General features: G+C 44.1%; 1 protein-coding gene across 1 annotated transcript; it reads left to right on the top strand.

Annotated features, from left to right (window-relative positions):
- Window positions 1-842: 842 nt before the first annotated feature.
- Window positions 843-6,636, top strand: GPR83 (G protein-coupled receptor 83). The gene is made up of 4 exons (XM_038147685.1): window positions 843-1,755; window positions 2,612-2,737; window positions 3,745-3,878; window positions 4,672-6,636. The coding sequence occupies exons 1-4, from the start codon at window positions 1,369-1,371 to the stop codon at window positions 5,294-5,296; spliced, it is 1,272 nt and encodes a 423-aa protein (XP_038003613.1). The 5' UTR covers window positions 843-1,368; the 3' UTR covers window positions 5,297-6,636.
- The last annotated feature ends 5,811 nt before the right edge of the window (window positions 6,637-12,447 follow it).

Raw genomic sequence — 12,447 nt, 5'->3', positions numbered from 1 at the left:
TGGACAATTTAATGGAAGAAACAGACTGTGGCAGCGGTGTGCAGAGTATTACTGTGGGTTGTCCATTCTGCTTGTTCTATTGTGTCCACCTCCTGAGGAATGGTAAAGAGAAGGCAGCCTGAGCAGTTCACTGAGGCAGTCACAAACATCTTTTGGAAGAGTTATTGTCCCCAGTGAGTGACTAGCTTATACAAGCTTTTCACACAGTGGTCATTTAATTAATGGTTAAGTAAAGCCTTTTATGTATAAACCAGCTCTGGCTGGGGTTAGTTGACATCACCCAAGCAGATCTGTCCTCAGCAGAGGTGCAGCACTGTATGTGTGCACTTGGGAAGTGGCACATCTGTCTGTGTAAGATTTGTGCATCTTGGTCTCCTGGCCCCGATTTTCTATTTCCTGCTGTGTTTTGTGGGAAAGGCAGAGGGAACACACTGCTGTCTCATCAGTGCTTGGGACCAGCATACAGCTTCTTTTGCTTTGGATGCTGGACTCACTGGGCTGGAACAGTTCCTGATCTGTGTCCTGTATAATCACATCTTTGTAACTACCTCTATTTCTACAAACCCTAGAAAGCAGTTCCACATCAGACTTTTATTCCTTTGGCTGAGAGGAAATACCTGCCAAGGGGAAACTCGAGTATTCCATGTTTCTCTGAAAGAAAGAATGTCTTTGGGAAAATACTCTTAAGTACAAAAAGGCAGCTTGTTATTTACAGTTCATCTGTTACATTCTATTCTATTCTATTCTATTCTATTCTATTCTATTCTATTCTATTCTATTCTATTCTGTTCTGTTCTGTTCTGTTCTATTCTATTCTGTTCTATGCTTTATGCTAAGAAATAGGCTGTAACTTGCCTGCCAGACCTGTAAAACAGCTCCGATTTGACCTGTCCTGAGAGAGAGCCGAGCTGGCACACGTGCTGCTGGTGTATCAACAGCGTGGAATTTGCTTGAGCTGGGCTGCTGATAGAGAAAACAGATTCTGACATCTGAAGAGAGTGATTTTTCCACTCTCACAGATGTACTTACCTCGGAGTAGCACCCGGGAGCGCAACTGCATGGAAAAGCAGCACGTCAGAGCACAAATTATGTCATGCAGCCCAATGACTGCAGAAGATCCCGGCTCGGAGCTCGCCTGGGGCTATAAAGCTGGCTGAAGGACAAAAGTAGCGGCGAGCTGAGCGGGAGAGAAGCACATTGCGGGAGGCAGGAGCATCTCCCCGCTCCTGCTGCTCGTGTGCGGTGTTTGCAGCCCCCGAGCGCGCCGGGGCTGAGCGGGGCGAGAGCGGCTCTCCCGGCACACGGAGCGAGTCCTGCTCTCGCCAATGAGCTCTTCCAGAACCGGAGGAGCGGAGCAGCGTTCCAGAGATGTTATCCTGTTTTGTCTGGCTCACCCTCCCCGACTTGGTTAACGCCTTTGTGACCCCAGGAAAGTTGTCCCTCAATGGGAGCCTGGAAAAGACTTTTGTAGTCCCGAACGTGTCGGGTTTCTTTTCCTGGGATAATGACAGCCTGGCCGACTGGCAGAGCTTTGTGGACAGGAGCCGCTACGGAGCGGAGTCGCAGAGCACCACGGTGAAAGCCCTGCTCATCGCCGCCTACTCCTTCATCATCGTCTTCGCCCTCTTCGGCAATGTCCTGGTCTGTCACGTTGTCATCAAGACGAAGCGCGTGCACTCTGCCACCAGCTTGTTCATTGTGAACCTGGCTGTCGCCGATATCATGATCACGCTGCTCAACACACCTTTCACGCTGGTAAGAGGGGGCAGAGATGCCTGGGATGCCCCAACCCTGAGGGAAAGGAAGCACCTCAGCATTCTCAGACATGGTGCCGCCTGGAGGGGGGGGGGATGCACCACCACAACCCACCCCATGACTAAAGTAAATTTCTCTACAGTGCCATAACGGTGCTTTGGTGGCTTTTCCTGCTTTACACTGCTATAGGCAGTGTGTGGATGTTCTGCAGATACCTGTCCACTCCAAATTACAGCTGTCGGAGTTGCCTTTGGAAAACCCCACACGTATTTTTCTTCTCTGATTCCCGTTATCTAGCTGAAGATCAGAAATTACCCATTTTTTCAATGTGGCCCTGATAGTACTTGAGCAATAATAGCTTTGCAGTGATTGCTTAGTACTTTGTAGCATCTGATCTTTTTTTTTTTTCCATCCGCTTTTCTAAAGTATTTTGAAAGCAATGCTATCAATCTCTTGAAAAACGTAAATGCTTAGCATTGTTTAACAAGCTGTTCTGAAAAGCTGTAGTTTCCTTGAAGTGAGATAAGATGTACAGGTCAGCCCTATCCCAGGAGTGGAGATTAAAAGGAAGAGCAAATGTATTGACTCAATAGCGAGGCTGCAGCAGGATACACTGTAAATAAAAAAATAAAACAGAACAAACATCTTTTTGCGCAGCGCTGCTGTATTGTTTGGGAGGCCACTGAGCAGCAGTAACCTGCCTCTTCAGTGTTCAGAAGCCAGAAAATTATACAATTATACAAAGAACCTGCTATCTTATAACCTGCTGTCTTTTACACAGCACAAGGAATTGTGTACTGGAGGTGTAAATGTAAGCAGTTGTGAGGTGTGCAAAACTAATGGTCTTCTTTTTTAGGCTCGTTTTGTGAACAGTACCTGGATCTTTGGGAAGGGGATGTGCCATGTCAGTAGGTTTGCACAGTACTGCTCCCTCCACGTCTCTGCCTTGACCCTTACAGCCATTGCTGTGGACAGGCACCAGGTGAGACCTCTCTGAAGCATAGAGATAGAAAGCTTGGGAGGGCATAAGTAAACTGAGAAAGGATGACGCCATGTCCTTTCCCTTTCAGCTCCCAGAGTACCATAAGATTCATGAGAAGCTGACAGGGTAGGGGGACAGGTTTTGTTGTCAGAATAGTTTCAAACCCACAGCAAGGAAGGAGGTATCCATCACCTTGCTATCTCTTCCAGCTGAAAAAAGAGAGTTTTTATGCAGTAGATAATCCAGCAGCCCTCAAACAAGGAGAAAGATCAAGATCCTGATAGGAATTCATGTGGACAGCTCTCCTTTGAGGTGGCTTGTCCAGCACCAGTGTTGTAAGGGATTTCCTGGTTAACTTTCGCAGCTCTATCTCCTGATATTCTGGGATGTCCCACCTCCTGTTACCCTGAATACTGGAGATCTGACTGTAGCACACTGGTGTTTGTCACAAGCAGAGCTGTAGCTTGCTATTGATAATGGGCTCAAGACAGGGAACATTTGGCTACTATTAGCTTGGAGTCACCCAACAACTCCCTAAAACTGTTTACAGTTGGCATTTCCTGCTAGAAAGATTGTTTCTAGAAAATGCACTCACTATCAGAAGCATTCCCATGGAGGTCTGGTTAAACCTTTTGGTTCTTTGGGTCACTGACAGTGAAACTCAAGAGTCTGAGACTTTTTTCTCCTTTTTTTTTTTTTTTTTTTTTTTTTTTTTTTTTGGTAATGAACATGTGTTAACAGATCCCAGTATTCAGTTTTTCCCACCTAGATGAAAGTACTGAAATTTGAAGATAGGACTAGGATCTAACTTGAACCATATTTCATGGTGTTAAAATTCAGGTTTTCATGTACAGCTTACAGTCATTGGGAGCTTGGTGAATACGGTACTCCTTGCATGCTAAATTACCACATTAAGTAATAGATTTCAGGCTGGACGATCTGTGAAAAAAGAAGTATATTTTTTCTCAGAAATGTAATAAGCCTAGATTTTGGTTTATTTTGCACAGGTTATAATGCACCCCCTGAAACCTCGCATATCTACTGGAAAAGGTGTTATGTACATCTCTGTAATCTGGATCATGGCAACTTGTTTTTCCCTACCACATGCTATCTACCAAAAGCTCTTTACCTTTGAATACAGGTAAGGATGTGCTTTGCTTTCCTCCACAGTCTCCCTGGAGGCCAAAGTCTGAGCAGTCATACTTTGAGCATATGTCAAGGTCAGCCAAACATGGATCTAAACTACAATTTTCATCCAATTCCTTTTGCAATGTCTGGTATCCTGTCCTTTTCATTCTTAAATATTTTATCTTTATTATGTCCCACTTACCACACAAAACAGGCTAAGAAGTTAGAGGATCTGTCTTGACCCTTTACTTCTATACACTGGCATGTTATGCCATATACCAATCTGGCCTGTTTGAGCAGACCAGAAATGGGAAATAAAAAAACCAACCAAGCAACCAACCAAACAGAAACCCACTTGAACCCAACAGGTTTTAATCTACTCTTTCGCCCTAGGAAAGCGCATAAATCTGTCTCAGCTGTCGAGAGCCTTAGTATTTGGAAAGTGCTTTAATGAGGGAAAGGTCCTCAATATATGCAGAGAATGTGTTCCTATTTGCCAAAGGACAGAAAATAAAAAACTGCTTATATGCTGCTGGAAATTTTGTAATTGATGAAATTCATAAAATTATCATAAGGTCATGAATGCCCATAAGAAATTATCAACACATTGCTCACTGGCTGTTCCATGGCTTAGATCCTTGAAGAGCAGAGCTCTGCTCAGCTGTGATATTTGTGAGATAAACAGTGTTTGCTTTCAGGCCCTGTGGCAGGAGCCCTCTCCCAGCTGCCTCCTTGTTTCTGATGTACTTATCCTGCCGTGCCTGGCCATATGTGCCTCTCATCCTGTCCCATCTCTCCATTTGCAGTGAGGATGTTACCCGGTGCCTGTGTCTGCCGGATTTCCCTGAGCCCGCTGACCTCTTTTGGAAGTACCTTGATTTAACAACCTTCATTTTGCTCTATGTCCTGCCCCTTCTGATCATCTCTGCTGCCTACGTGACAGTGGCAAAGAAGCTCTGGCTGCGCAATGTCATCGGGGACGTCACCGTTGAGCAGTACTTCGTCCTGCGCAGAAAGAACAAGAAGACCATCAAGATGCTGATGCTCGTTGTCGTCCTCTTTGCAGTCTGCTGGTTCCCCTTGAATTGCTACGTCGTCCTCCTCTCCAGCCAGACCATCCACACCAACAACGCCCTGTACTTTGCCTTCCACTGGTTTGCAATGAGCAGCACCTGCTACAACCCCTTCATCTACTGCTGGCTCAATGACAGCTTCCGATCGGAACTAAAGGCTTTGCTCAACATGTGCAGAAAACCCGCCAGGCCCACGGAACAGAGGCTTCCCTCCACAGTCCCATCCTACCGACTGGCTTGGCCAGAAAACGGCAACTTCAAGAGGTTGCAGGCCTCCCATGTCCTTCCACCATCCTCCACCATGCAGTCAGGAAAGACAGACATCTCTGCAGTTGAGCCAGTAGTAGCTGTGAGCTAAACGGTGGCCTTGGACTGCACATAGATTTGGCAAGAGCTAAAATGGTGGGAAGATGTGGAGCCCTGGCCACACAACAGGTGATAAAACCAAGAAGGAGGTTCTGCAGGAGGTGGTATGAAAGAGCTACATGTTTGGTGCAGGCTGGTGACAATGGTGTGGAGACCCTAGAGGGGAGAAAGTAAACTCTTCCCAGGAAGGAACTTTCGTCTTTGTCAACGTGACTATGGTCTGGCTCGCTGGATGGGGTTCTCTGCATGTTGCTGTTACCTGCATGACTAAGCCTTTTTAGAACTAGGACTCTGCGTTTTGCTGGTACTTAAACAACAGTCTCACCACATCAGATCTCCCTTCCCCTTTCCCGAGTCTCCTTGTAGCAACATGGAAATGGGTCAGGTGTAGACCTTTAGGTTACTATCTGAGAGCCAGTGCAACTGGGTAGGAAAGCATTCTTTCTGAACTGGGGTTTGAAAAGTCAAGACCTGTTCAGAATGAATGAACAGATCTATTTTTTTTTTTTTTGTGTGTGTGTGGGTGTTTAAATACACTTACAGAAGTGGAGGATATGATAGACATTGATAAATAGGAACCTCTTACATAACAGGCACTTTTTCTAAGATAGATTTGAAGAAAAGTGGATGTCTATTCTTCAAGTAAGTAGATGGTTTTTCTGCAAATAGATAACTAAACCCAAAAACATAGAAAAGGTTGGGCAAAACATCCACAGTTGGAGAATGGATAATTAAGTGCTTCTGTGGGTTTGGACTAGTACCTTTTATCAAAACATCTTTTCATCATTGTCAAATTGCAGCTAGAGGATCACACAATTTGAATTTTTAACTTGCCTTTGAATGTTGTTCTCTTACCCTGTAAAGTACCTGTGTACTTGTCACTTCAGACATTTTGGGACATTTCATTCCAACTAAGAAGCTAGCTCTCTGGAATCAATTCATAAATTAACTGCTTTGAGAGAAGAGATGGTATCTCTGATAGCAAGTAATAAAAATGGAACATTTGTCTGCAACTTATCCTCTGGTGATTGTACAATTTTGGTGCATTTAAGGATAGCTGAGATGTGTCCTATTTGGAATGGCAAAGAAAATTCATGACTGCAAGTGTCTGAAGCAGATTTCAGAACTTAATGTTTTTAGCAGAAGAAAATACAGGTTTGAATAAGAAAAAAAATGGTGTTCCAAAACCTGTACCTTATATTGCACAGAAAAACAATACTTCCTTGTGCTGTGGAAATTAGCTTGAACATCACACTAGGGTGACCCATTCCACATTTAACTTGCAGCATTCAGCAGTGAAGTGAGAAAAATCTTATTATAAATGGAAAAAAAAAAAAAGTGAAGCTGTTTTTCTCAGTGTCCTGTAATAAACGTACAGTTCTGAAATAATTTTAAGTCTTGTGCAGAGTTTTCACACCTCAATATTTAAAGAGACTGAAAAATCTACCACTCCTTGTAGCTGACCTGCCCTTGCACAAGTGGTTATCAGTCTCTTACTGTGAATCCAGTGCTATTTTACTGCCCTTTGTCAATGCCCCTGGAGTCAGAATATTATGTATCACTGATCTGCAGAGTCAAATCTTTCCTCCTGTCTTCTTTGACCCCTTACACCAAGTCTCATTTCCTCCCTCAACACTTGCAACACATCAGCCCTGAATTGTTCAGGGAGTTGAAATGGATGATCATTGTAGGTCCCTTGCAAATGAACTATTCTATTCTATTCTATTCTATTCTATTCTATTCTATTCTATTCTATTCTATTCTATTCTATTCTATTCTATTCTATTCTATTCTTTCTAATTTCCCAATTGTGCAGAGCTTGTGAACCATGATCCCCATTCCAGTGGTAGCAGAATCCAGCACTTTGCTAGCAAATAAATCTCTGAGAATGCTGAGTACCTCAGTAAGATGTCCTTTCTGAAGCTGAAGGAAACATCTTAAGATTCACAGTTTTTGAGTGCAGTTGTCATCCTGCTATATATGAAGAACACTGCTGCAACTCCAGTAGACAAAATCATCAAATGCCCTCTCAAATGCTGCTGGTGAGTCTGAGCAAGGCTCCTGCAGTTACAGTTCTGCATCCTGCACCCCTGCACTGGGTGGCAAACCTTTCTCCTCCAGGCTCTGCTCAATCCTGAATCTGGGCACAAGGGGGAAATGCAAGAAGTTGAAGCTGTTTGATTTGAATCAAAGGAACAGGAGGGACGGACTGGATAAAAGGAAAAGAAGAGATAGATTGGACAGTGAACTTCAGGAGCCTGTCCAGGAATGAGCTGGTGGCTGGTGGCCAGGAGAGGTACAAGCCTCAGAGAGACTTGGGCAGCATGGAAGAGGGGGACATTATTAAAGTCCTGGAAATGGTGTCCTTGGAAACTGTACATCATACACTGTGTGTGCTACAATGTGCTTAATGTGGTACAGCGTAATTTCAAATAATTAGCTATTTTTCATTTTCTTCATGTCTGATTTGGGATTCTGGACAGACATTTGGCAGTCACCAGTGCTGCTGAAATCAGTGGGGGGGGTTGTGTTCTGTGCACACAAAGTGCAGTATGATGCAAAATGCTCCAAAAATATTATGCTCTGGGCAATTTAACTTGGGCATCCAGGCTTCATGGGTATTTTTTTGCATTGTACCCCATCTCTTTTGCAGACCGGAGGGCTCTTTTAAAATTCTAATACACCCATTGGTGCATAAACTGCATTCATATGCCATCTTGGTGGGTGTGAAGGGAGGATCTGAGTGTGGATGTAATGAGACGTGTACAGGGTGGAGATTATCTTCAATTTTCAATTTGGTATGTGTTTTCCTGCTGTAGCTGGAGTTTTTGATATCTTTTGAATTTGGGAGGCGTTGCACAAGGCACTGAACAGATGTTCATTGCAGGAGATTTGCATAGCAGGTGTTGTGTGTGTTTTCCTAATGTTTTATACATTTTCTCTGTGTAGAAAGATGCAGAGACCTTGCAAGGGAGCACAGACAGTGCCATGATGTATTTTGCAGCTTGTGCTGTTCTGAATAGTGCTCAGGGGAAAACAAACCCTTGAAACCACCCCTTGCTTTTACGCATAAAAGGAGGACAACTCTTTGAAGCACACTGAGATCACACAAGGAAAAGTTGACAAATTTCTGCTGCACAGTAGAAAGGAACTTCAGCTTTGGTTGGTGTTGTTTCTAACTGCAGGGCAGCCCACCTCTTCTCCTGTCAATGTGGGATGAATTTCTCCTCTTGGCTGATGGAGATGAAAAGGTAGCTGCTTAAAATATAGTAACTTCAGGAATAGTAATCCCATTGTCTCTCTGGCATTTTCAAAGGATATCAGACACCATCTCCAAGCTGTCTTTATTCACTTCCACCCTTCTTATAGAAAAAGTGCTGGGAGGTTCCAGAGACTTCAAAATCAGTTTTCTGAAAAGCACAAACCTCTAATTTCTTCAATGAATATATGAACTAGCCACCACTAGCTGTTACAAACATGGTTTTTATATCTGGCAGGCACTGATCTCTTCTCTCTGGTGACCAGTGACAGGACACGAGGGAATGGCATGAAGCTGAGTCTGGGATAGTTTCAGCTGGTTATCAGGAAAAGACTCTTCACCCAGAGGGTGGTTAGGCACTGGAACAGGATCCCCAGGGAAGTGGTCTCAGCACCAAGCCTGACAGAGTTCAAGGAGCATTTGGACAACACTGTCAGGGACAGGGTGTGATTCTTGGAGTGTCCTGTGCAGGGCCAGAAGGATCCTGATGGGTCCCTTCCAACTCAGGATATCTTATGAATATTTTATTAAGGGGCGTCTTAAATATTTGCATATTAAATGTGAAATTTCAAGATGTGTTCAGACACAGTTTGGGTAGATCACGATTAAGAGTCTGGCTATGAGCTGCACAGAAGTCATGAATGAATCGCTCGACAAGACCATGATATCACTGCCAGCTACAGACTTGTCTGCTTGTTACAAATTTCAGGCTACAATTGTGCACTGCAGCTACCTATTAGGGAGCTTATGCTGGGCTTAGCAACAGCTGCATGAAGCTGTTCAGCTCTGGGATGTGAACAGGTACATCTGCACAGCACTGAGCTATGACCCGAGCGTGCACTCAGTTGTTTCAAGAGCTCCAGGGGTGTCTTAGTCCTCTAAGCAGACTGACCTAGAAACTGCATGTGGTCACACAGAGAAAGCTTTAGAATAGCAGTTTCCCAGGAGACTGAGAATAACTATTATTCACATCTGCCTTATTCATAAAGCTCTTCAGTGCTGGTGAGAGTGCAGCCAGTCCCTGCTGACGCAGTCTGCCAGCCTGAAGCAGCAGGCTGTGAACACTGCTCCCATGAAGGCATCTACACCACCCTACAGCTCTTGGAGGCTTGGTTGGAAGTGCTGTGCCTTCCCACAGCCTCGGTGTCCAGTGCTGGCAGCTGGTGTCTTACTGTCTTATTCCTGATCTTCCTTGTGCCACCGAAGGGGAATGAAGATGGGATCCTCCTCTGCTCTCCCCATCCTGCACAGCCCAACAGAAGGGCAGCTCCTGCTCCTTCCTGGGGGTGGCACAGTGGGCTTGGGAGAAGGTTTGGACTGGCACTAAAGAAGCAGGGAAATTCTTTGGCTTTTGAAATCCTTTTTCTTTTGGGTGCAATGTCCCCCATATCCTATCCTCTGGCTTGCAAGTTTGAAGGGATTTCTGAGTCATGGTGTGATGAAACTTCCCACCTCTTGCCTTAGGCTCAAAGCCATTTAATGATAGTTAGAGAGGCAGAGGCGAATCCAGTGATCATCACAATGTCCTGATCAGGAAAAAAATCGCCTTTATCTACAAAATAAATCAGTGCCTCCTGGCCAACTGCCACAGTTTATAAACTGAGTGTGGATTATCCCTTTGGCCACTTTGGGTAAGCTGTTCAGGCCATGTCTCCTGCCAGCTTCTTGTGCACCTGCTCTTTGGCAGAGCTTGGGAAACTGAGAAGTCCTTGGCTTAGGGTAAGCACTGATCAGCAACAACCATAACATCAGTGTGTTATCAATATTATTTTTGTACTGTGTCCAAAACATGGCATTGTGCCAGCTACTAAGAAACAAGTAACTGTATCCCAGACGAAACCAGGGCACCAATTAAATCACTGAAGGTCTAACAAATGATTCCTGGCTCTAAGGTGTCAGCTTACTTATTTCCACAACATGAAGGGTTTAGGTCCATCCAGAACAGAAATGTGGTGGTGCAAGTGCTTGACTTTTAGCCCCTGAGGTCACAGGGATATGAGGATTTTAAGACATTTTTGTAGGCTTTTTTTCAGTTAAAAACATTATGATGTGACAGGTCTGTCAGAGGTCACCAGTTTTTAATAATGTGAAGATAAGGATAGGTATCAGATGTTCTAAAAGCACATCATCAGCCTCTGAAGGCACAAAACTTGGTGGGATATGTTGGAGGGACAGGTAGGGTGGTGATAACCAAATTGTTATGGCCTCATCTCTAGTGATTTTTGGAAGTTGCTCTACAAGTGAGCTATTTGCCCAGAATTTGTCTTGAAGAAGTCCTGAGACAGGGCTCGGGAATGATCTGACACTTGAACAAGGAGGACAGCAAAGACCAAACCCTTAAACTTAGTACCCAGCATTCTTGTTTGGCAGTGCAAACACATTCCAAGAGAAGCAGACAGCAGCCTTAGGCTCTGTTTCACATCCTGCAGCTCAGATTCCCAGCAGAGAGGCCTTGCTCTGAACTATGCAGCAGCACAGATTTCTCTCATCCCAACTGAGCTCAGGTAAGAGGGAAAAAGGAAGCAAAGCCCCCAGCTCCTCTGTTGCTGGATGGGAGATTTCACTGCAGTTGGTTTAGGTGAATGAAGTTTGTAAGTGCACAAGAGCCAAAGCAATTGAAAGATAGCACAAGCAGAGTGAGCCCAGGTTGTTTTCATCCCTGGACGGCTTACCCATTCAAATGCCTTCAAAGGCACCTAGCACTTTCCCTGGACTCTGTGAGGATGCAAGAGTCTGACTTAAGAGGACTAACTCAGCAGCCCCTGGGCTGGGTGGGAGTTCATTCATAGGCCAGGAATGTTGTTTGCATGAAGGTGTTTGGTTAATCTCAGTGATTATAAAAAGTTTGAGATGACTCACATCAAAGAATCTGAAGAAGCAAAAGAAAAGATGCAAATTTTTCTACCTAAAAAGATGAAATAGTGTTATAGTGTGAGCTCTTTGTAATTTAGTATATGAAGTCAAATATTCCATTATGAGCAAAGCAGTCTTTGGGAGCTTCTGGCCACACAGCCCGCATGACAAAAACACACAAACTGCCCCTAATCTACAGCTAGGTTTTCATTTGTGCCATTGTCATGTGATCTGTGCAAAGTGGTGCTCAAAGAAAAGATTTCTAGGAAAGTTTATTCCCATGACACAACTTTGATTCTTCCCCGCTTCTGTGACAGAGTCACCTGTGCCTGCACTGGGGGTTAAATCCCTCTTCCCACCTCCATCTTCAGAAAACCACTCGCTACCTGATTTCTGTCTTTCTGTGCACAAAGTGCAGTCAATTAATCTTTTGTTAATGGGGTTCTAGGCTTAGGCACTAAACTTGTAATCAAAGCTGCTATTAAAACATCCACTGCTCCTCATAAGGAACAAAAATGGACCTAAAATATAGATCTTTATTCGAAAAGTGACTGACAACATCTAGAGGCAGAAAAACAGTGGGGTACAGCTGCTTTTAGAGGCACACCATCTGCTAATGAAATAAACATTTTTACTTGTTCCCTGCAGTTTAAATCACAAGTTTTAAATCTCACAAGAGCCACTGTAAGGCAAAGTGTGTGCAGAAGAACTAGTTGCAACTCTCCTGCTTTTAGAGGATTATTAATACCCAAGTGGTGGAGAGAGAATGGCAAGAAGGAATGGCATGAACCAAACCTGAACCTTGACATTGTCATTTTACTTTCTGGAATATTTAGAAGAGGAATATTTAAAAGAGTATAGTGGTGAAGGGGCTGAAGATGGACTCTTTTCCATAAGGCCTAAACTGGCATGCAGTCCATCTTTTGAAAATGGCAAAACACAGCAGGAGCAGTGCTGCTAAAACATAAATAGAACTGAGCTGGGCAGTTCAGAAACACATCTAAAACAGGAAGATACAGCTGAAAAATATG

The sequence above is a fragment of the Motacilla alba genome, chromosome 1, assembly GCF_015832195.1.
Source record: "Motacilla alba alba isolate MOTALB_02 chromosome 1, Motacilla_alba_V1.0_pri, whole genome shotgun sequence".
Taxonomy (NCBI): Eukaryota; Metazoa; Chordata; class Aves; order Passeriformes; family Motacillidae; genus Motacilla; species Motacilla alba.
This window is presented reverse-complemented; position numbering and strand designations above follow the sequence as displayed.

Coding starts and splice junctions, on each gene's coding strand:
- GPR83 (XM_038147685.1), top strand. CDS start 1,369: ATGTTATCCTGTTTTGTCTGGCTCACCCTCCCCGACTTGGTTAACGCC. Junction 1,756..2,611: donor TCAACACACCTTTCACGCTG/GTAAGAGGGGGC, acceptor CTTCTTTTTTAG/GCTCGTTTTGTGAACAGTAC. Junction 3,879..4,671: donor CTCTTTACCTTTGAATACAG/GTAAGGATGTGC, acceptor CTCCATTTGCAG/TGAGGATGTTACCCGGTGCC.